The 25676-nt window shown below is 40.5% G+C and overlaps 1 protein-coding gene across 2 annotated transcripts in view; it reads right to left on the bottom strand.

The window, feature by feature from the left end:
- Nucleotides 1-25676, bottom strand: part of bach2b (BACH transcriptional regulator 2b) — a 136189-nt gene that overhangs the window by 96068 nt on the left and 14445 nt on the right. The window contains exon 2 of one of the 2 annotated variants that reach the window (XM_078174085.1): nucleotides 16568-16645. The exons of the other annotated variant lie outside the window; for it this stretch is intronic. Coding sequence (XP_078030211.1) covers nucleotides 16568-16606 — 39 coding nt within the window. The 5' untranslated portion in view covers nucleotides 16607-16645. The remainder of the gene's footprint in view (nucleotides 1-16567; nucleotides 16646-25676) is intronic. 2 annotated transcript variants of the gene reach the window in all.

Genomic DNA, 25676 nt, shown 5'->3' with positions numbered 1-25676 from the left:
AATAAAGCCAGATTCAACATTTTTGTTTCATGCTGCTGACTCAATAAAGTCAAATGTTTTACAGAGAGACTTTTGGAGATTTCTCTTTATCACTCCATAAATCAAAAAAGACTGTCAACAGCCAATGAAAAATCAATTTTCACCATGTTTTTAGGAATAAGATGTAACATATTCAGGCTATGAATAATATATAAATATATCCCTCTGTGAAAACCTTCAAATTATAGACAGGAATAAAACAGGAAAGTTTGGTGCTGTAAGTGCTCTGAAGTGGAATTTTTTGGCTTAGAGTCTGAGAAAAAAATACATTTTGAGAAAAAGATATGTAGTGTGAAATGCCATATATTTTTAGATAAAAAAAAATAAGACACACAGATGAATAGGGTAAAAAGTTTAACTGAAACTTCCCCCTTTAATACTTACATAAAGACAATTATTCTTTGTATTACAAGTTTTCTGAACTTGTATGTTGAAATATGCAAATGAGACATTATCCAATTAAAAATGCACTTTTTGGATACATTTCCAGAATGGAAATCAAAACTATAATAAACACTTAATGTGCATTTTGGATATTTGCCTTTACACAAGCAAAAAAGGCCAACATTTATTAGTGTCTCCAATTTTACTAGTCAAATCCAAAGGAGTAGATTACAGGGAGGATGCAGGGGTCATGCCCCTCTCAATATTTTGAACATGTGCATTTGTCCCCCTCCAATAAAAACATAAAAGTACAAAGGACTTTTATTTTGATCAAATTAACTGATGCAGAAAAGAAACAATTTGGTGCAGAAATGTAATCAAAATTGCAGGAAGTGTTCAAAATGTTCTTACAGAGGAATCCTGTATGTTGAAACAAAACCTATGCCCTAGGTCAAGTCTGTCCCCTGTTTACGACTAGTGGAGTTCCAAAGACTTCTTTTTTCCTATTTCATGAAGTCCGATAGCATCCAAGCATAGTTTAAAAATAACAAGGCATTAGCTTCCATTTCATTTCTGAATTTCTGAGAATGCAGGGAATGATACTCCTGGCCCTCTGTACTCCACACACTGCCCAGCTTGACTCACATTCCCACTGACATTTGTTTTATTACTCATCATGAGCTTATGACCTCAACGTTTGCGGCCGGAGGGTGAGCAACAGGGTGGCGGGGGTCAGGTGGGGGTTGGATAAGGTCGCTCGGTGCATGGTCGAAGACGGTGGCCTATGAGAAGCTGAGACAAGGACTGCCTGTCAATAAGGGGATGGAAGGGGAGGAGCGAGCAAATGAGGAGCATTAGGTTAAAGAACAAAACAGAGAGGAGAGTGGGAGGGAGAGGTGGGACAGACGGGCCATGGTGGAAGTGGCTGACTAAGGCAGGGTTCACTGAGTTCAGCTAGTAAATAAGTGACTGACTCCTCCGAGCACATTCCAAGGCTCCACCTCACCCTCCCGCCCAGCGTCTTCTCGGGGGGATTCCTGGGGTTTCTGGGGCTGCTCTCCGCTCCGTGTGTCAACATTTCCAGACCGCGCTGCCAGCAGTGAGGGGGGGGCTGCTGCGTGGCTCATTCACTTTTAGCGGGTTTGCTGCACATGAAGAGGGGAAGGTCCACATACCGCCTGCCCTCCGCCCCCCCTCTTCATCCCCTAACAAAAACATCCTGAGGGTCCCAGTCAATCGGCTTGCTGCGGTAAATGATCCAGCTCCACCAGAAACCTCACACACGGCTGGAAAAAACACTGACTTTCTCATTCCCATTCATGCAACACACAAAAATATTTCTCCCAGCCAAACATGGCTGTCAGTCGTATATGCAGATTAATACACCCCTGAAGCAATGCAGAATCTGGCCGCGGCACCATCTGCCTCGGCTTTTGCTAATCACCTCAGCCAGATGGGTTAGCAGATCTTTAGGAAGCTTGTTTTCCTGCTCAATAAAAAATGTGCCATATCAGGCCATAGCACAGAAATCAGCACTGCTTTTTTTTTCAAATCTAAAAAGGAATATTACACTCAGTGCCTTTGAGCAATCCCAGGTGACAGGCTACAAGATTGCTGAGCGTTTCAAGTTTGAGAGCCGACAAAATACCAGAGGGAAATGTCTGTGAAGGGCAAAAAGGTAATATGACGGTTAACGAGGAAAAAAAAAATCATATTCAGAGCGGCCTGTTCGGAAGGTAGGGCTGAGTTAATGACATACACATATACACAGCTTGACAATTCAATGAGCGTTCTGAATCAGCAGCACTTTCTCACTGAAATTTGAGTCTCAGCACATCTGCTCTTTATGAAGTCTTCATCTTATTTGGATTTTTTGCCACATCAGGAAAAAAACAACGTGTGGTTCTTTAGCTCTGTAGTGCAAATCATTTCATTTTTCCAATCAAATTGACGCTCTGCACTGGCGCGGTCTGCCTGAGTCAATGAAATGAAGCTTTTTAATTTGATTTCTCCTGTATAATAATAGACAAGGTGAGAATTCGGAGGCAGTGGAGCTTTGCTGGTGGTAGGTTTGCAGGTTTCAGCCTGTTTATTGAAGATTTCAAACCTCAGCCGACAGCAGCTGGGTTGTTTTTACATCCCTGCGTGGAAGACAGGCTATAGGTTGGACATTCCTGAGCCGAGGCCTGAAATCCTGAGAACAGTGCCTGAAGTAAACTAGCTCCGAGACAATGGCGAGAGGTTGAAGGTGAGGAGAGTGGGGCCTTTGCAGCTACTAATATATTCCAAGGAGATTTCTAAAGTGCTCTGCCGCCAATTGCCCCACATAATGGTTTCCATGGAGATGGGTCCTCGGATCCAGGGCTGCCGTACAGAAATGAACCAGCAGAACAATGACCCCAACTTCCACCACGTTACAGAACATTTTTCAGCCGCCTCCTTTTTTCCGTTCTATGTCAGAAGGTAAGTAAACTCTGATTTACAGAAAAGAGAATCCGCTTTTGTCCGTTGTTCCGTTTCCATCTCTGCTGTTCCCATGGTCCATGGATACAGCCTCAAACTTCCTAAAGCTTTTTTTTTTTTTTTTTTTTGCCAGAGGCATCCTTTCAGCCTTCGGTCTTGAGAACACAGTAGGAATTTGCATGCATCAATAGTTTGGAAGAAAACAACATCCTTAACAGAATCCACAAGTCTGGGGACCCACATCCCTTTGGAGGGGTCATTTCAATTTTGGCCAGAGTAAAATAATTGGAAAATTTGCATTATTGATTTGAAGCAGCGCTCTAGTACCTACTCTAGTCTCTTATGAGCTACTTATGAAGCCTTTTTTCATCTTTTTGCAATTTTACATTTTTCACAGTTAATTAACATTAAACCAGACAATCCACAATGTAGTTCAACAGAAAGAGAACAAAGGGATGGAAAGAATCGCACTCTTTAGAGAAAATAGCTTAAGGCTGGTGGCTGCAGAGCGAGTGTGTAATGTCAAGCTGAAAGAGAGAACCATGGGTAAGCTCTGAGTGCCATACTGACCACAGGCATAGCTTTGGCCCCCATGCCACCCGTTATGACTTCCTTGGTTGAAGGCTCTTTGAGCAGTGCTGACAGCTGGGGGTGACATCCCACTTAAAGAGTGCTGGTCACAGGCAACAAAGGCGAGATGCAGCACGTCAAACACCGGGACTACAATAAATCTAGTCAAGGCTCAAGAGTTGCTCTAAAATGAGACATCAATCATTAGGAAAAGGTTTCCCCTACTCTTGAGGGCCACCCACACCAAGAATGATAACTATAATGATGTGTACATACCAGGCTGTTCTCACGCACTGCTACCAATAAAAAATAATGCACCACAATTTGCATCTATACCACCTACTCATGAGCCAGTCATCTACTGTATGTATAATCCATGTTGATGCGTAGAGAGGCATGTTGGGGTGGTGAATGGGTCACAAAACAGAGAACTTTCCAATACAGGACTTTCCCCCAATATTCAGAACCATGTGAAACCAACTGAACCCAGAGTTATTTTAAGGTTTGTCACCACTGTTTCTTTTCCTAAACCTAACTTACGTCAGCCTAAAGATGCCCAACTATGTTTCTTTTCCTAGACCTAACTAAAGTAATTTTAACCCTAACCCTAACCTACGTAACCTTACTTGCCTAACCCTAACCTACATAATGTTACGTTGAATACATGTCATTCATGGGGCACTAATTTGTTGGATATCATACAAATGGTTATATGAGGGTTCGTTGGAGCATCCACACTGATGAACGATGATGTTCTGTAAAAAATGATGCCAATCACGAAGTATGATATTGATGATGTGATACTTCTGTGCATTGTGCAGAGAAACAAAAAGAAATCCAGGATGATATGGGTTTGCAAGATTCTTCAAAGACTAAATGAGTTAGGAGAATCCAACATTGTTATGAGAGTTTTCATCTATGAAGACAAATTTTAGTCATACCTTTTGAGTCAGCATCAATTTGGTGGCATCCTGGTGTTAATCAAAGAGGACATGACAGGGACAAAATGTACTTCAAATATTGCATAAGCGCCAAAGACCATTTGTCAGTATGTCTCAGGTAAAATGACGTTTTTTGTGTGTAATTAACAGCCTAATATTATGTTACATATGCGTTTTACAAGACATCACCCATATATTCGAATGGATATTGACTGGCTGTCAGTGTTTCTATCGTTCATCAAATCACTCTGAAAGTGATCCTAATGATATTGTTTGCCACTGTCATTGTCGTTAGTTGTGATGTGGACTTATCCAACCACTTGAGTTAGACCAATTTTTAATGTTGATACACAGCCATAAAGATGCAGTCTTTGCCCTAAGGTGGACAAGCCTCTGTAGGAGCAAGTTCATGGAGGCCACTGATTTTAGACATCAGGTTTACTCATCAAGCTTGCGAAAACAGTTGTGTAATGACTTCCTTGGCTCTGGAGGAGCTTTGTCAAGCCTGACCCCTGATGATGTAATAGCAATGTCATCAGGGTTATCTGAGCTTGGCTCAAGACTTCAGATTTATAGCAGAATGTCTGTGTTACAAACTGCGGTCAGAGTTCAAATGAGGTGGACCTTTACCAGGCGGGTGGGGGGGTGACGGGGGTTCTAAGGACGAGGTTGTATGGGTGAGGCTAGGAGCAAGGTGCAGTATTGACTACTTTCAAAACTATTTGGGAGACCACTGTAGCTGGAGAGCTAACCACACATACAGATACAAATTAGTGGTAGTAGCAGCCTATTCAGTCCAATGAGAATTGCTCGCCTGGGCATACGCTTAAAAAGTTCTAGGTTCTGGGTTTATGTTCTTGGGGTATGTGGCCCACTGAATATGTGAAGTAGTTATTTCTCCCCCTGGCCCTGCCCAGGAGTCCCCGTCCACAACATAGACTTTACACTATGATAACGTCATGGATTTTAAATCACTTTTCTTGGTTTAAAAATCGATAAAAACTTCATAACAGATAGGTCCACAATTGACCTTGTTTGCAGTTCTAGGTATCCAACCAACAGTTTTACAGAAGTCTCTTTTATAATGGGAAAAAATGCTTTATGGGCCAGAGGATATAAAAATGGGAAAAAATTGGAAGCAAAGCTGAGCTGCGTATCCAGTTCTCTAGTGGACCCATGCTCTTGCCTCTCATGAAGCTGTAACAATGTGTTGCTAACTGCCAGTTGGTAAGCTAGTTAGCTTGACTCCTGTTCCCTGGCTGCCTGCAAACCATGTCTGCTTTATAGAGTAGTTTATACTCCAGCCGAGCAGGGTTAAATAATGGTGGATGGTGCAACACAGCTAATAGGCTGTGATAGCTTTGGACTCTCAATATATGCACCTTTAAACATCACTGGGTAACTCAGCTGGGTCCGTGTCATTGGTCTGACTGTCCGCGGTGCTGAACGGCTCGCGGCGGGCGTATTTCTACCTTGATGGTGCGCCGCGACCGGCTCTGGGTCAGCTGGGAAAGGCTTGAGGCGAAGCAGGCTCACAGCTTATGTGTTTGTCACTTTCTTTTTCATTTTAACCCACACCATGATCTTTTCCTGGGTCCATGTCATTGGTTTGACAGCCCATTGGTTCGACATCCCATTAGTCCGACTGTCCGCAGTGCTGAACGGCTCGCGGCGGACGTATGGTGCGCCGCGACCGGCTTGAGGCGGAGCAGGCTCACGGCTTATGTGTTTGTCACTTTCTTTTTCATTTTAACCCACACCATGATCTTTTCCTGACCCTAACCAAGTGGTTTTTGTGCCTAAACCTAACCAGACCTTAACCACAGGGCATCATGATGATTTTGGAACGGACTTCGGAACAATGGGTTTAATATGGTCGGAACAATGGGATGTCAAACCAATGGGCTGTCGGACCAATGGGCAGTTCCCAACTCAGCTGACACAATGGGCACTTTTACAGTTCACACTAGAGCTCTATTGTAATGTAATGAGATATTAAACATCAGAATTGTGGTCTAGATATTTTTTTCTTTGTGTAAATTGTCACATGGAGCATCTCCTCCCCTCCCCCATGAACATACATAACAGCATGGAAGCGTATACATCCCAGAGACAAAAGTCACACATGCACAGACGGAAAATATACAGCCTCTTGACAGCTCTAACGGGAGTGGGAAGACAGGCCATAATGGAATCTAAATAACACTTGTGCAGGGCTCATTAAAGTTGCCCCGTGTGTTGGTCATTAACTCTCCTCTTCTGTGACCTTCATCGCTCAAGGTGGGGTAAAAGGGGCTGCCACTGCAGTGTACAGCCTTGTTTCCAACATGCTTAGAAACACCCCGCATAGACAGACTACTGATTTATGCCCTGCGAGAGTGTTGCCGCTTTTTATAGGCTATAAAACTTATTAACCCGCTCAGTGTCCTCTAAACAGTTTAATTCCACAGTGGAAAATATCTGCCATGTAAAAAAAACACTGGGGTCTGTTCTTGCAAAGCTAATACTGCTGTCAAGGAAGAAAGTTAATGCAAAGTTGAAATCAATTTTCTCTTCTTAGAGTGGATTTTACACCCAGGCAGCACTCACTGGGTATCACTGCCACTGGCTACCAGCCATTGAGTTAACGCTGAACCTGATAGTAGCATTCTGTGCCGGTCCAACTCCAAAATTAGCTCAGATTCAATTATTGATGCAAGATAGACATGCTTTCTCTATCTGTCTTTAGTTGCACAACAACACTAAGAGTCTACAGCCACACTAGCACCTCAGTAATTAGAAACATTTGTGCTTTGATCTACTTTGGACACTAATGTCTGCATGCTAACATGCAGACAATGACAATGCTAACACACTGATGTTAAGTGTGTAACGATCATTTTCACCATCTTAGTTTTGAATGTTAGCATGCTAACATTTACTTATTAGCAGTAAATACAAAGAACAGCTGAGGCTAATAGGAAAGCTAACACTATGCCGTCATCAACCAGCTAAGTTGCAGTTTGTATCAGTGTCTGTTCAGATTCATCAGCCATGACAGTTGACAGTGCTTCAGTGTTGCTGAAAAGAGGCTACAAATTCTAAAACGAGGATGCTTCACACACATTTTCAACATGGCAGCACAGAAGATCTATACAATCAGCACAGTTTCAAGGTGGACACTCATGGTTAGTGTCACCAGTTCAGTATCTGACCAAATGTCTCCTCTTCTGTTCCTGAGATAGGATGTTGAGTAATGTCGAGTTAAGTGTTTTTCCAGAACATTATGATGTTAAAGTGAAGTTGACTTTTGACCTCATCATTTGTTCCTATGAGTCATTTGTGTAGAAGTTTGTCATAATTAGTGCATGAATTCTTGGGTTATGGCCCAAACCATGTTTTGTGAGGTCACAGTGACATTGAACTTTGACATTTGTGCCAAATACATCCATCAAGGTGTATTTAAGATATTCAGTTTACAAGAATAATATGGACATCCCAAAAACACAATGCCTCAGGCCATGGCCTTTGCCAGCATGGAAGCATAAAAGAAAATTTGACCTGATGATGGTGCTCAATCAGAAGTCAAGGCTTCCCCAAAATTATAACCAATCATTCTGTGGACGACATGAATGTCTGAACCACATTATGTCATTTCATCCAACGACTGCTGAAACACTTCACTTATAGCAAAAGTCAGAATCACGGAAATTTCTAAATCCAAAAATTCTTTGGATATTTCAAGACCAAAGTGGTAGACGGATTGACCGACATTGCCATGCCTTGAGTCACGCTGCCAGTGTGGCTAAAACCAAAAGAAAATAAAAGGAAAAAGAAAACTGACAGTCACAAAACCATAATCATACTTTTTTTTATCCTGATACTGAAATATATGTGAAGGCTGCGCCAATCAACACACAGCCTCAATCTATGTAAGAACTGCAGAGTAGCTGTTCGGGACTGGACGAGTTGATTAATCGATTAGCAATAGAATGAAAAATAGTCAACAACTATTTGACAAAAAAATCCTTACCACTTACTGTGTGTAGCTTTTTCCTGAGCTTTCAACTGTAAGAATAAGCCTTCACTATTTTGATAATCCACTAATTGTCATATTATTATCATATAATTATTATATTCATAGATTAAATTATAAACGACAAGATTCACCAATTAATAAATGATGAGTCAACAGTATCTACTTAGTCAGGTAAGAAAGCTTCATTTTCTAAAGCTGATACGGAACATGTGATGCATAGATGGATTCTGTCAGATGTGAAGCTCCAGCAGTCTATCACCTCTGAGCATACTCATACTGTATCACTGCGATGCTAAATACAAGACTGGCATGCTAAATCCAGACCTCCCTGCAGGGCAATTCACTCAAAACATGCATCTGTGAGAGGAGCTAGTCCAGCCGTATGAAGACAGCACGAGGAAAACGAGTTCAAACAGCATTCAGGGGATGGAAAAACAATCCAGTGTGATCATGCAGATTAGAAGGTCAAACTTAGACTTAAACTTGCCTCCTTTCAGTGTTTTTTATTCGCCTGTGGTGGGTTTGTCTACTAAAAAGTTCCTGCTTGTCCGGAGTGTGACAGTGGTCCTGGGACGAGCTGGCAAGCTCGACATCCCTCCCCCCACTGGCAACACCGCCAGTGTATTAAAATAAATCTGTGCACATGTCCCACCCCAACATGCTCGCTAGACATTACCTTATACAAGGCTAGCACCAGCGCGTTCTGCTGTCTGCTGGCCCGTGAGCAGATTTTAGCTCCCCTGCTGCCCCCGGCCTTAACCCCACCCGACTCGTTTACCCTGCAGCCCCCCCTCTCCACCTTCAGCCCCCACCTCTCCTGTGTTTCTGTGTACATGATCTCACATGACTCAACAAAACCCCGGGCCCGGAGCAGGGCTGTCCGGAGCGTTTTTTTTCCCAAGAGGGGAGGATAAGATTGACTTTGTGGAAGGGACCTGGAGCGCTGCCCTCGACTTGGCTCAAATTGCCCCACTTGTCAGGCCTGATGGATTTTGGCTAAAAATAAAAGCAAAAAGGGGCCCTTGACAGGCGGATTAATGAACTCAGCGGTGCTCCTCCTGCTAACCAAGCTGCCACATTGTGCAGCGTCTCTGATGAAAAACAAGGATGGCGTGCACGGCCCGGAGAACGCTGGGTTTCACAAACAAAACATCCCCTTTTCCATGTGCAGCGGGGGAGATTCAGTGAAGGAGTAGAGCAAATGCAAGATGAGCCAAGTGAGTGGGAATTCCTGCGCTCCCCCCCTCCTCCCTGTTACCCCACCCTACGCACATTCCCCCGCCACATTCATAGCAGCAAAAAAATCTGAGCAAAACAGAGCAGCAGCAGGAGCAGACTGGATAGGATGATCATAACCCAACCCAAACAAATACAGCAGCAGACGAGCCTGTGGGCTTTTACTTCAAGGAGATTAAGTCTCGTCCTGATCACTGACGACTAGACCTCAAAACTCAACAAATGGCACGTTTCAAATGTCTGAATGGTTTTATTCATTTGGCAACTTTTTATGTGCCTTTCACCCTCTAGCAGAGGTGGGACCAAGTCATTGTTTTGTCTTGGTACTCAAGTTGCGAGTCAAATCCCAAGTCAAGACAGGCAATTTTTTTTCTATTAATTTGTCTGCTCAATTTTTTAGTCTAGTTCACCCCTTTGTCTTGTACTGTGTTGTATGTGTCCTTCTGTTGAACACTTGTATTGCATTATGAAGAAAAAAAAAAAAAAAAAAGACAGTCCAAAGTAAAGTCTCAAGTCAACACAAGCAAGTGCTAAGTTAAGTCACAAGTCAAGACAGGCAAGTCCCCAGTTAAGTCGTACGTTAAGACTGACAGGTCCTCAGTGAAGTCCCAAATCAAGACAAACAAGTCACAAGTGTAGTCACAGGGAAAGACAAGCAAGTCTCAAGTGAAGTTTCAAGTCATGACTGACAAGTCCCAGATCAAGTCCCAGGTCCTAAACTTTGAGTTTTGAGTCCTAAACAAATCATAATGCACTCCTCAACAAATTTCATACCATTTTAACTGCAGAGCAATAATATATAAAATATAAAAAAATCAATACTTTTTGAAATGTGTATTTATTTGTCAAAACAAATTTTTAAAGTTGTTGCGTTACAGTCTGTAATTTTCAACCCACACGTTATTTGTTTTTTGTTGACCACTGCATAGCTTAGTTTTTGCAATTATCTTTGGTATAATTTTCAGTCTCTCAATTTCTTAACAGTTCTCTCCGGCTGCTCGTCTGGATGCTGTTTGTTTTGTTCAAACAAAGTGAATCATCTCGGAAATGAGGTGTAGACTTGCTGGCAGTGAACAGCATTAATGTTAGCTGATTCAGGAAATAAAGGGAAATGAATTGATTTGTGGCGCCGTTTAAAAATAACATACTTTTTAATCTTTGGACTTGTGGGAAGGTATCAAGTATTTTCAAGTCACACGTTATTGATGTTGAAGTCCAAATTGTGTTGCAATTTTTTTTTTTTTTCAAGTCAAGTCTAAAGTCATCAAATTTGTGACTCGAGTCCAAGTCATGTGACTTGAGTTCACACCTCTGCTTTTTAGCTTTTGAAACTTGGGCTGCTTTTGCTCGGTTTTCATTCTCTTCATTTACTAGGCTACAGTTCCATTTTAGCTAGGCATGTCATACACTGTTATTTACAGAATAAGTTAAGACACCCACAAACAACATCAGTGTGTGGGTGGTACTGCACATGTTCTAAAACACTATTTATGAAAGAAAACTGTTGGGATGTTCAGCATGTATGTTCTGAAGGTGTTCTTTAGGGTTAGGGGGGCTGCTCACTGCAGAATATAAATGAAATATTAAAACTACAAATGCACAGACCATCACTCGTTCACAGACTGACCCGGGTGCAAGGCTCCTTTAAATATCCCTTTACTGTTCACCATATGTGAAGCTCGTATGAGATCTGCACGGGTGTTCCAGACTACCATCTGGATCCTATCAGAGACCGCAAATACAGATGTAGTGAAAGCGCTTGGTAGCAGCGTGGACCGCCCAGCCTAATGAATGGGAAGAGCACATTTTTAACCTCTGCAACAGGTCAGTGGCAGGCGTGGGCTTCACCTCCCCTCACACACACACACGAAGCAAGGGGGAAGATCAACTGTTGGGGAGAGGATCCGCCTCACCTCGCCTCCCACGCTACCCGAGAGTGTCCTGAAATATCCCTCCTCACTGAACAAAGGAACAAAATGGCAAGAGGTGATACGTGATACAGCAGGGTTAAAAATAGACTCACCACTGACGTATAGGGCAGCGTTTTGTGACCTCTGTGTAGCGCTCTTGGTTTACACCCTGAGTAGTTGTGGCTCCTACGACCCAGCTCAAGTTTGAATTAAATTTAAAAAAACAAAACAAGGATAGGCTTTCTTGCACCATTTATAGATTCAAAAATAGGACCAGGAACCCTCATTTCTATTACTATTTTATATGGAACATGAGAACAGCGAGAATCAAACATTCTCACGCATGTCAAAGCAAAGAACGTCCTGTTTTAGGGGATTCAAAGGGTCTCATGGTATGTGAAGCATAAATGATCTGCCTGAGAAGAAGGAGAAGTCCACCTTTTCAGAGACGGATATTTCTTTTGTTTTGATGTCACAGCACATGGCATACTATCACCAAAACATTACATCATGCAGGAAAAATCCACGAGAAGAGCTGCAAGCTTTTCCAACCGTGGTTTTCGCTGCACATCAATCAAAGCTCAGTGAGAAAAGAAAGGAATTAAAGGGAGAGAAGTCCTGAAAGCCACTTGTTTTCTTGCAAAGTGTGAACAGGCTGCTCGATTGAGGGGATCAGACATCTGAATCGGGCTCTGGAGGTGGTCTTTGCTCAAGGTCAGGCGAAAAAATGAAAAATGCCTCAATAAGGAAGGAAATTAGCATAAAACAAGGTGTTGCTTTTGATTTGAAAACTTGTAAACCTGTCTTTTTATCTCCGCCACATTCCTTTTCACACTGTACAATACTTTCAAACACAAGCACATTAGTGACTAAAGGACTCATACAGACTTGATTGATTCAAAGACATTCCTGGGGTATAAAGGGAATACTTTCTCCCACTCTGTGTCAGAAGTGCATGCAACATGCCTCGGAGTGACAGGAACAATGGCTTCTTTCACTGCCTTCGCCAGGCTGGAGATGGGGAGGTGCATCATGGGAAGCAGACAGGCAGACAGGCTCGTACAGTTGAGCGCAGATACTTCAGAGAGGCCTCACACAAACCCCGGCAACAAGCAATGGCACTTAAACTTCCAGATATGGGCCATGTGTGAATGGTGTGCTTGGGTTACTCCTTCACTGCTCAAACACTCAGGCTGGATCAGAGGGCAGCCAGTTCACAGACCCCTTACAACTGCTGGCTTTATGTAAGAAGAAATGAAGTATGACAAGTGTGATGGGATGTTTTTGCTCGTTTCTGATGTGCAAGCACTTCTCTGAAAGATGGACTGCTTTTGTATTTCATATTTTTACAGTTCTGTCTTATTTCAAGATGTTGAACTAACAATACTACGGTAGTTTCCACACATTTCATAGAAGAAAAAAAATGCTCAGGGGCATAGAGCTTTGAGAAGAATGTTTTACAAGATCTTTAGAAGGGAGGACCTGCAGAAAATTAACTTAAGTCAATGCCTTAGGATATATCCTTAAACAAATAGGGACTTACTCTTAAGTACGTTTTAAGAATATGGAATCCCAGGAGTATGGGAAAATAATGAGTAAAGAATCCTAAACTAGACTCTGGTGTTTTAAAGGGTTAGTTCAGAATCACAAAGTTCACACAAAATCACACAAAAACTAACTAATTGAGGCAGCAGTAGACCAAAAACTCCTGTGTTCTATGAGGTAAAATTACTGCTATTGTCTTTGGTGTCTGGTGACCGTAAATAGAGCATAGATAACAGCCTCAGTTCCCCTTGAAAAGGGCTTTCGACAGCAAGGTAAAATGTTATAAATAAAAAAGCCACCAGACTACACTGACAAAAACAGTCATTTTAGCTTGCTGAAGACGGGAGCTGCTGGTCTACCACTGCCTTTATCAGTTAGTTTGTTTGTGTTATTGTGTGACTTCAGTCAATCCAGACAAACCCTTTTAAATGCCAGTCACACAATAACACAAAGAAACTAACTGATCAATGCAGCGGTAGACCAGCAGCTTCTGGGTTCTTCAAAATTAAATCACTGTTTTTCCCAATGAAGTCTGGCTTTGACAAGGGTGATGTAACAGCTTCATTTCTGTCGGAAATTGATGTCTGACAGCAAAATAAAGCAATTAGAATATTAGCATTAGTTTTAGGTGGCTAAAATACATTTTGCGCGCGTCCACCTCAGTGCATTGCTTAGCGTCTGTGGCGGTACTCCTGCCTGCTTCTCCAAATTGAGGGCGTGTTGACCAGCCTCTACTGTACAGTATGTAATACAGTGACTGTGGATAAGTACCTCATACAAAAAAACAAAAAAAAAACACAACAGATTATCCCTTTAAAGTCTGCATTCTGTTGTACAACATCCTCAACACAAACGTCTCGTGAATGCTATTTGGAGAGAGAAAAAACCTTTGGATACTTGGAATACTTTTTTTTCTATTTTTTCATATTTCCCTTCGACGGGAAAAGAACTTTGGATTTACAGTTTCTTTTGACATGTTCGTCTCCTCCTCCAGGTTTACTCCTTTTTCTCCTGGGTTTTGCCTGACATTGTTTTAACAGCCACACAAGATTCAGTTGGCCTGAGCAAGAACAGGAAACAGGAAGTCATTCAGGATTTAAGCTTCCTGTTTGAGACATTTCTTACACCCCTAGGTAGAATAGTTAAGAAATATTAAACAACCTAAAGAGACTGCATTAAAATGCCTGTGCCACCTTGTTAAGATGTTCCAGTGGGTCTTACTGGTAAACTAAAATACTTATTTAAAGGAATACTTTACCTCCCAAATGACCATGTGAATATAAATCACTCAACCCAAGTTACTTGGAATTTGTGCAAAAATTTGTGCAGTTTTTCTCACATGCCTCCACAAATAATCCAAAAATAGGGAAAATTATTGATGAAGTGAAGTAATAAGGGGCCGAGTGCAATAACAGCAAAACTATATCAAAACATCTGTTGACAAACTCTCACACATCTTGTGCAGCATAATCCAAGTCTCATTTATCCAGTCGTATGCTCAGTACTTCCCAAACAGACAGCCATTTCTAACGAGGAACTAAATGGAAAATAAAACTTATCTATGCTCTCTTTAAAGCCAGACTTCACTGAAAAAAACAGTAATTTTACATTGCTTAACATAGGAGCTGCTGGTCTACTGCTGCCTCCATCAGTTTGTCTGTTTGAGCTTTAGTGTGACTTTGATGAATCTGAACTAATCCTTGAGAGCAACAGTCCCACAATAACATAAACTAACTAACTGATTGAGGCAGAGGTAGACCAGTAGCTCCCATGTTCAGCCAAGTCAAATGACTGTTTTTGTCAATGGAGTCTGGCTTTGAAGAGCGTATATAAGTCTAACGTTTAGTATAGTACCCCGTCAGAAAGGGCTATCTGTTTGGGAAGTACTGAGTGTACGACAGGATAAATGAGACTTGGATTACACTGAACGAGTTGTGTGAAAGTTTATAAACAGGTGTTTTGATATGTTTAGTATTATTAAATGTGGACCCCTATGGCTTCAATTCATCTGAACTTTTCTCTGATATTGGATTAATTCATAGTGGAGACATGGGAGAACGCTAGATTTTCTTCACAAATTCAATGTAGCACGGGGTGAGTGATTGATATACAAATAGCAATTTGGCGACTGAAGTATAGCTTTAATTAAGTGAATTCTCCTGTGGCCTCAGCAACCTGTGTGTTATGGACAAAGACAAACCATCTTTAGTGCTCACAAAAACAAATATTGCACCATTTAAATTACAGTACCGATGTCATCAGTCAGCAATGCACCTTTAAACCAACTTAAGATCACCACAGTTAATTCTTCTTTTAGGTAATTACTATGTTAGTCAATTGAGAACATCTAGATATACACTGACCTCTCAGCAAAAGTGAATTATGATTTCAGTTGGGTCAGATATATGTTTTATACAGTGGGAGGTCCAGGAGTCATAGGCCAGAGCAAAACGCCACAGCCGCCAACAGTCTCCACGTTGTGCTGGTCTGAGGGCACGAGACACAGATGCCAGCCCTCCACGTGGTCTGGGCTTAGTCCTCTGACAACTTGAACTCTTACTACAGCAGCTTTAACCCCACTATATACGCTAAGCCACAAACTCTGGCTATGAGACTAACAGCTCCAGCACAAAGAACACCTTTGTGTTTGCTGCTAGACTCTTCAGAAAATCAGGGATAAGCGTTCTGACTTTATATACACGTGAGAGCTGCCATAAAGAGATCTGTAAGCAGCATGTCACTTCAGAGTTATAGTTTCCCTTTTAACAAGCGTACATTCAATGGGATATTTGACCAGGATTTAATACTAGGTGGAAAGGGCTGAACATATGGGTTTTCTTAATTTATTTTGCGAGTTTTAATGGCCAAAAGACTTGTTAAAAGATTCACATTAGCAAAGGAGAGATCAGTTGGATCAATTATCATTGAATATTAAGTCTACTACAGCTGCTATTCTAGCACCTGCAAAGGAAGTCAGAGAGGGAAGCTTTATTTCCTTTGCAACAGTTAGTTATAAATGGAAATGTGCAAAATGTATTAGTTTCAAACTGTGTGGTTTTCTCATGGTGTTTGAGAGTGCACGGTAATATTATCAGTCTTTATGAGCCTTCAAATTATCGGCTTTAATGGAGAATTTATGATTCTTAGACTGCGAATTTTTGTTTCTTCAAAACAGAAATGAATCCATGAATTATTCAAAGCCAAATGAATACATAAGTCTTGTTGCTGCTGGGATTATAAATTATCTATTGAAAAAATAAGGGTAGAAAATTTAAAGCAATCAGACTACAGCAGCGTCTGAATTTCTGTTTGTGTTTGTAACTGTGACAAATGTTTGCCTCAGCTTCACACACTCTAACCACAACAGGAAAAAATAAAAAAACAGCCTTCCTGCCAACAGAAATAATGTTTTGACATTTAAAAACAAAAAGTGAAGTGTAAAGAGTGCTCATGCTACTTACAGACTCGTCCTTCATCTTGTGATGGTGATTAGTGATCATTTATCCACGGGTAGCGTCTACGGTCACACTGACACATCACTATCAGACAGAAAGATGCAACGTCAGGTGCATGATTGGCAGGTTGGTGCTCGGGGAGGGCGTCTCTGCAGCGCAAAGACAGACCCTCCTATCATCCACAATTACTCATGCAATCTGCAACTGCAGTCGTAAAGATTCCAAATGCTACTATGCTTTCATTTGTCTCAGCACCTATTCGAAAACTTGTAATTCTTCAGGATTCTTATTAATTTTATGCCAAGACAGGGAGGAACTGCATATGTATGATAGTGTTGTCAGGATTTTCTAACTTAAATTTAATACCTTGAAAAATATCCACATTTGATACAATGTTCAAAACACAGGGAGAAATTAACATTGACATTACAATATTAAAATTTTTCATTAAAAGAATTAATATAACACAGCTAAAACATGACAATGCTGACTTTTCTTTTTCAGTTAGCAGCAGAGAGCAGCCGTTTCAAATGTTCAAAGTGTGTATTAATAAGCTAATATATTTGACAAAACTAATGTGCGAGGGCATTATGTGAAGCAGTGGAGAGCAAACTAAAACAGTACTTTACTCTCTTTGAATTAAGATTTAAATAACGTGAAAAAAACCTAAATAACTGTACATTAATGTGAATGCTTCTGCCTTAAAGTTTCAAGTTTACTTGTTTCAGAATTTTTCTAGAATCCAGAATCAGGAATAAAGGAAAGAGGAAAAATAATAGACAGAAGAGAATGTATTTGATTTCACAACATTGCTGTTCCTCGACATTCAAGTTAATTTGCCTTCCTAGACAAGAGAGCTTTTCTTAGACTGATTTACTAAGGTAGAGTTGCTATGATTAATTGATTAATTGACTAGTTGTCCATTGTAACAACAGCTAATTTGACAATCAGTTAATCTGTTTGGGTAATCTTTTTAGAAGTAACCTTATAATCTGTTGGTTGTGATAAACCAAGACATTTGAGGACGTTATCTTGGCCTTTGGGAAACACTGATCGACATTTTCTAACATTTGAGTGACCAAACAAGTAATCAATTAACTGAATAAAAAAAACAGACAGAAGTGAAAATAATTGTAAGTTGCAGCCCTACTTTTAGGCTATAACCATTAAAGTTCATTTTTCATGTTGCTAGACAAAACATGACCTGATCTAGTTTACAAGCTTTTTGCTCGAGCTTTCAGCTGTATCTTGTGATCTTCCTCAGGAGATAAAGTTTGCTCAGTTGTTGAATTTGTTAAGTCAGCTAAAGATGACCACAAAATGCTGCTGAAAGCCATGGAAACAGTTACAAAGTGGAGGATTTGTTTCGTCAAATTACATTTTGCAAATTCTATTTTGAGTTTAATTTTTGTGTATTTAATTAAATCCAGTATTTTATAATGCAATAATCTTAACTGGGGCTACAATATGTATGACTCATTACTGACTTTTTATATGACGTATTAACTTTTGAAGTCCAAGAACATTTATTTCCCCATCTCCATGGTAACAAACTCTACCCACTTAATTTCCAGCCACGCGCTTTACCAAAATGCTTCACATCACTGTATCTGAAAGTTATGTTTGCTTCATAATATCCCCCTCTTAGTAGTGCTCAGAAAAGTAACTGATTTCACAGAAAAGGCCCAAAATGAATGAAAATATCAATTTGATTCAAAGAGGCTTTGCTGTTTTTCTCAGTTTCAGTTTTTTTTATCCCGTTAAAGGGTTTTTTTGGGGAGTTTTTCCCTATCCGCTGCGAGGGTCCTAAGGACAGAGGGATGTCATATGCTGTGAAGCCCTGTGAGGCAAATTGTGATTTGTGATATTGGGCTTTATAAATTAAAAAAAAAAAAGAAAAAAAAATGAAATTATACCAATAGCCTGCCTCTAAGTGTTTGTGCAGTTGGTTGGAAAATAAGAAGTTAAAAGAGCACTTTATATTGATGGAAATTACAATGGCAATTTCTCATTTTAAAAAAAGACTCTGCTGTTAGCTACTAGGTGGAGTGGAGTATTTCTAAGATCAAGAATGAGCACTCAATTAATGTGCTTGTTTAAAAAAGATAGATTAATAAGTAATTTTATACATTCATTTCTGCAGCCACAGATCAGATTTAGTTTTGAATTCTAAAATGTGGCTGGACAGAGGAGCCAGAGTCACATCACAGTTATCAGAGCAGTTTAAACCACAGACAGTTCAGGGTGAGGTAGTGAGAGCTAACGGCGCTGCGTCTCTGTGTGTGCTGGTCGTTGAAATAATCCTTCGCTTTCACATCTGAAATCAGCTGTGAAATCTGCTTTTTCTTCTTCTCTTCTTATTCTGCCACCAGTGTTGACTGATCACAATCACACAGCTCAACCTGAACGTGCTCGCAGCTGCACGTTTGTGACACAGATATCACGATGGTTACAGCGGCCTGCTGATGAATCACATTTTGGAAAAGCTGCAGAGCAGAGTGTGATGGATTAGCCTGTTTGTGGTCTGTCAGTGTGCTCTTGGAGGAGAAGATGACTGTGACAGTCGCCTTAAAACGCAGCATAAATGTTCCTCTTGTACATCATCCTGGAGGAATATACATCACAGTGTTCAAACAGACTCTGCTATCAGAATCAGACTGAGCAGCACTTGGTAAGCATGATGAGAACCAATTTGCTTCCTCCCCTCCAGACACAATCCCTGAGTGAGATGAAAGGGAAGCTGTGCTACTGTAATCCATCTAAATGGCCAGCTCCTACATCCTCTCATGCAGCCATGACTATTGATCTCCACTCTCACTAACTCTCCCTGTGTCCGCCTTTGTTTCCCAGTCTTTCTTCTTCTCCACCATTTAAAGAAAAGCCTCTAGAACTGGACTTTAAACATGTGCAACATTTTTATCCCAGAGAAATAAAATCATGCTCTTGTTAATCATTCTGTTTTGTCTTAAAACCTAAAGACTTCATTGGTACAGACCAAAATGTGTCTGTGGTACAGTATCAAAAACTGTCTGGTATTGAAAGCTAGCATTGAATGTGTGATTAGATCGACTTGTGTTTAGGCAACATTTAACATTCTTTAGTTAAAGAATACTTTGATATTTTTTAACCTGTTTAGTTTTTTAAACTGCTCCAGTATCAAGCGAAAGGGCTGCAGCTGGCAACGGTAAAACAGGCTGTAATGTCATATTCAAGGCAAATAACGCACCGTCAATGTACGTCCACTGAAAGTTTTTGCCACTGATTATTTTGAAGGATCCCTACAGAGAAATAAAATGTTTTCCTTTACCTTTCTTTTGATCTGGTCTGTTTGTTATTGTCTTCCTGCAACAACTTAACTCAATTAGACTTAAACAAACACAATAACAACCAGACCGGATCAAGCGAAAGGTAAAGAAAAATGTTTTATGTCATTTTCAGACACTTATAATAACAAGGGGAGCCTGTCAGTGGCAAAAGAAGCATTTTTAGTGGGCGTACATTAATGGTGTGAACATTCCTTCAACAACAAAAGCACGTGGTTAAGTTTTGCCGATGTGCACGTGGTTGGGTTTCGGAAAAAACAACAGGGTTTGGCCTCACAATCCTACAGGAAGCGAACACAGGCATCCCGGGTGAAAGTAAGTGGTTGTTGGACTTCCACTACCTTAACGTTCGTTGTTGTCCCACTGCCTTTCCCCTTGATGCTGCCAGGTGCCGTTATACAATACGCATCATGCCGACGTGAAAGAATAGCTTTCATCGGTGTATGACGCCAGACATCACTGACCAAGCACCAGTTTGCGATGACATCGAAGTAAGACCAGGTTGATTTCAAAAACTGTTGTCTCCATTCACTCACTTAGACATAAAAACATGGGAAAACAGGGTGCAGGTTGAAAAATACAGAAGTAACCCTTTAAATGATAAAAATGATTTGCAGATGGTCAAGACTCTACACTGGAATACAAAATCATATAATAGGCTATATTTATGACTGTGAAGTTCATTCTTAACCTCAGAAATAATAGTCTGACCAAATAACCTTAACTCAAGCTCCACTTACTTACTTTTTCTATCCTATCTCATGGTCTTCATCATCAGTAGGAGATATAAGGAAGTGGTTGAAAAGCGCTGAAAAAAGTTTGTAGGTGCACCTTGAGAAAATCTTTTGTCAGAAGATATATCTCTGTTTATCTCTTAAGTTGCACATAACAACAATGTCTCAGCTCATTGTTCAATACTATAGTATCAATCTCAGAACCCATCCGCTTTCAATCTGACTATGATAAAGCCTCTTGGGGTGAGGGTCATTTTTTCGGGCTTATCCGTTGTAGCCAGCAAACATCTGAGCCAAGACGTTCTCTGCTGTGCACCAGTCATTTCTGCTTATCTCTGTAAAAAGAATATCTGCACATGAAAGCAAAAAAGCTAATATAAAGCTAACTCTTCAGACGATAGCCAGTGGGTTTCAAGATTGCATTTCAATGGGTTCTGTCTCTCCACAAAGACTGTTTACTTGCCATTCAAATATGATTGATCAATACTAGTTGTACGGACTACAAACAGAATCTAGACCACTTCCGATACCAAAATTTTGTTCATTCCCCTACAGATTCTGCATATATATGCAGATATCTATTTATAGATTACTGTACTATAAACACACTTAAAATGAACAAATAACTAATTCTGACATTCCTCACCATCTAAATTAATTTTATTTAATTGCACAACCACTGTCTAAAAAATTCTGAGATCCCATCTCATCAAACTCCGCATACTATTGTGCTTCTGTTGAGGCGTGCTTCCTCTTTAAACAGCAGCACAGGATAGACTCACAAACAACGCAAATGCTTGTGTCTTTGATAAGGGAGTATCTTTGTTAAGCCTGTCTAAGAAGTAAACTTCATTTACAAGTGTAATTCTCTTTTCTCTTCAACTATTTAAAAGCTACATTTAGACGGAGAAACAATGTCCACTTTTAAACTGTTTTAAACTGTTTCTTTCTCATCACAAATGCTTAGCATGTAGACATAGAGAATGAAACTAAAATATATTAAGTAACTAATAGTTAGGGAGTTCTGTCTAACAGTAGAAAAAAAAACCTTATTTCTTTCAAAATAAGGTAACAAAAATATATGGTATTGGTAGGAAGATAAAATAGTGAGTGAATAAAAGGTTTAAAAGTCAGAGGCAGGTTTGTTCTGACACACTTGGCTGACAGATCTTGTGACTCAGTATCAACAGTGAACCGTCCACAACTCTGCCTTGTTGACCTTTCACCATCTGTCCTGAATGACACGGCCCAGCCAATGGACTGCACAGGGCAGCATGTGATCGCTGCAGGTACACAACAAGAGTCTGCTTACTCACCGCAGGCCAGAGGGAGACACAAATGGACACCCATAGAACTCACCATGAACTTAGATCACACCCACTGTTGGTTTCCTGTGCTGCCTGAGGGTTCATTAGGGTCATTTGGGTTCATACTTCTTGACTTCACTTAAAAGGGCTCCAACTGATTGTGTCCTTTTTCGCTATCATTTACCTCTTCAGGATGTCACACCATCAAAAACACCTTTCATTATTTGAGGTCTTGCATGATGAGTAACTGCTGGCTATCAGATGTCAGCATCTGTCTTCTGATGCCTGTAAAACCTTTTGCTCTGGGGTCATTTCCTGTCTTTCTAAATCCTAAGTATAATCATCAGATTTGTAACTTTGCTGCTGATTATTCATCATTAATAATTTGTAATTTTCTGATATGAATCATTTTCATTAAAGTGTTCATAATGAAAAAGCAAAAAGAACACAAGGTAAAGAATTGAAAATTTTATCTTAAAAAACATTTAAGCTCCCGTGTGGTGTTTTTCTTACATAATTATTCAGTTCAATGTAATATGCTACTTCATCTCAGAGATAACATTCTCAGGTATTTCTGTAGCACATGATTTACATCTTGTGCAAACTTTCAAAACTCACTTTTACTAAAATGTGATCTCCACAGCGCTGTTAGCAGCTTTTTAATCTCAATGCTTGGGCTAACAGCCTCTTACTTTTACGGTATTAATACTAATAAAGCCTGTTCAATCTGCATTCATCATATGAATAGTCAGAGTATAGTATGCCATAAAAAATCATATAAAAAGTAATAGTAAATTGTATCATAATAAACACATGAAAAGTCTGAGTATAGTATATCACAAAATAAATCATGTAAAAGTACTTAGTACATAGTACTGCATGCTATAAAAAAGCAGATAAGTCATCATATAGTATTCCAAAATAGGATATAAATTAATGTAGTGTGACATGAGTTTCACACTGAAGGCTGGAACATGCTTCGGCAGACTTCATGTAGGAAAACATGCACAGAAATGGCAGCATTTGTGGGGTTTTTTCCTGTTCAGAACACACCTCCCAAAGGATTAGGATTAACCAGCCAACTTGAGTATTTGTATGTGTAGGCTATCTCTGGAGATCCATAATTCCAGCCTAAAATCCTAACTATACTTTCTGAATGCACATATCTGCAGGGGTCCACATGACATGAATTTTCACGTGGGCGAAAGCATGTATGATATGTACTTGACAAATGTGTGAAAACGTCATGCAGACATACACTATAGTAAAAACAGAACTGTGTGCCAGTCTGTTTTGAACTGTATCCAGCCCATTAGTCATTCCATGCTACTTCAGAGTACAATTTCAACTAAATGTTCACATTATTAAAGATACCAAAGATTTCAGCTTTAAAGGGATAGTTCAGAAATTTTGCGGTGATGTTGTGTGAGGTTCTTTAGCATTGGTCTCTGCCTGACTTTAAAGCACGGATGAATGAATCGGTTGGTTCTTGTCATTGTGCGTAGTTGTTCTAATATCTCTACATGTTACTGTACGTCTTGTGCTTTTTATTGTGTGGTTGTCTGGCTGTAACTTTTTTGCATGCTGCTGTCTTGGCCAGGTCTCCCTTGTAAAAGAGATCGTTGATCTCAATGGTACTTACCTGGTTAAATATGGGTTAACTAAAAAATGACTAAATAACTCATCCATAGCCAGAGGACGCTGGTCAGCACGGTCCCAGTTCAGAGAAGCAGGCAGGACCAACACGGAAGTGTACGCTATATCTAGAATATTTTCACCACTTTACCTTGCCATTAGACAGCAATTTCAAAAGGAAAAATGAAGCTCTTGTCAAAGCCAGATTCCATTGAGAAAAACAGTAATTTAACATTACTGAATATAGAAGCTGCTGGTCTACCGCTGCCTCCGTCAGTTAGTTAGTTTGTGTTATTGTATGACTTTGGCATTTAAAAGGAGTTAGTTTTGATCCACCAAAGCCACACAATAACACAAACAAATGAACTGATCTAGGCAGTGGTTGACCAGCAGCTCCTGTATTCAGTAAACTAAAATTACTGTTTTTGTAAATGGAATCTGGTGGCTTTGATGAGAGCGTAGATAGGGAATCAGATCAGGCTGTCTGCTTCAAGGTAAAACGGTGAATTTAGCATGTAAATGTTTTTCATTTTTTAATGTGGGACTTTTTGTAAGTCGCTAAAATACTTGCTTAAACCCACAACAGTACATTGCTTACCTTCCTAAGCAGTACTCCTGCCTGCTTCTCTGAACTGGAGAAACCCCGTACTGTATGCAATACATTAACTGAGGACAGCCCCACTGCAAAAGATCTGCAAACTATCCCTCTAACTATTGTGATGTTTTTATACAGGAAAATAAGGATGTATTGTTCTGGCTGATGGGTGGGCATGTAATCTGTTTACCACTGATACCGAATGTCTGGATCCACATTGCACCCCCAGCAATTATCACCGACTGCTCGAACCATTGGTGGTGAATATTCCAAAGCATCATCACTGAACAGAACCTGAGAATCATTCAATGTTACCAGGCTTTTTGGCAACAACTGAAATATACACAAACCAATAATCAGTCTGTGGATGCAACTAACAAACCAAAATGAGGTTGACATGGAAGGATTTAATTGGTGCCACCCAAGTTTGAATGGCATCGTTCCCACCGACAACCAACAGCAGTGTATGATTGCACCGCTGCAAACATGCCCCGAGAAGACCCGTGATCGTTAGGTTTTTATAGGCTCATTCACTTGAAATTACAGGATGAAATCAGCATAAACCTGGCTGACAAGTGTCCACACACACATTACTCCCCCACAGGAAGGGCTGTATACATGGATTTAACCCAACACATCAACTTTCATGTTTTCCATTCCACATCTGTGTGCAACAAATGAAAAACCCATTGAAGTAAACGTCATGCTCTCTGTTTTAATGCTCTCATTTCACAGTTTTTCACTGTAGAATTAATATTCTTTTTATTGCTCTTTTTCCTGTGCCACAATCAGAAAAATAAAAGCATCATAAGGAAAAGTACGAGGCGCAGTGGGACACTAGAGTACGCAGACAGGATCTCCACCTATGGATGCCTGCTGTGAAATGGCAGGAAGCCACCGCCGGCAAATCCTGCTGATCTCGTTGTAAGCTTACTGTTTTACAGTATAGCACGGGGGCTCGGTGCAGGAAGTGGGCACATTACTGCTCTTCCACGCCCACAACCCTTCCTCCTCCCCTCCCACCCACTACACCAACCCCCCTCCCAACCACCTGTGCTGGTCTCACAGGATGTCCCCCCTCCAACCCCTCGTCTCCTCCCTCACACAAACTCCTTTACAGCTGCACTTCTTTACCAAACCGCACACTGAGCATGCTTTGTTGTTTTACACTCCACTGCGTCAACAACGTCACTGAAGATATGATTGGGTTTACTGTAAACTGCCTCAAAAGTCATGAAGTCGTTAAGAGGGAGGGTTCCCCCCCCGCCAGAAGCAAGACGAAAAATTATCATGGTATCAAGCCATGCAGATAGTGTTGGCTGGAATGACTTTCTACAGAAAAGTTTACGAGTATTATTATAATCGTAATAATGAAAAAAAATTGCTGATGGTTGTTAAAATCTTGAAGGCTATTACGAAGATAAGCTGAAAACAATTATATGATGGACTTCAAAGTTCAACTAGAAAATTTCAACTACTACAGTATTTGCAAGCTGCTGGTGGTACCTGTCAGAAGTGATG

Source organism: Epinephelus lanceolatus, chromosome 13 (assembly GCF_041903045.1).
Source record: "Epinephelus lanceolatus isolate andai-2023 chromosome 13, ASM4190304v1, whole genome shotgun sequence".
Lineage (NCBI taxonomy): Eukaryota > Metazoa > Chordata > Actinopteri > Perciformes > Serranidae > Epinephelus > Epinephelus lanceolatus.
The sequence above is the reverse complement of the archived record's forward strand: the minus strand, read 5'-3'. Positions and strand labels throughout refer to the sequence as shown.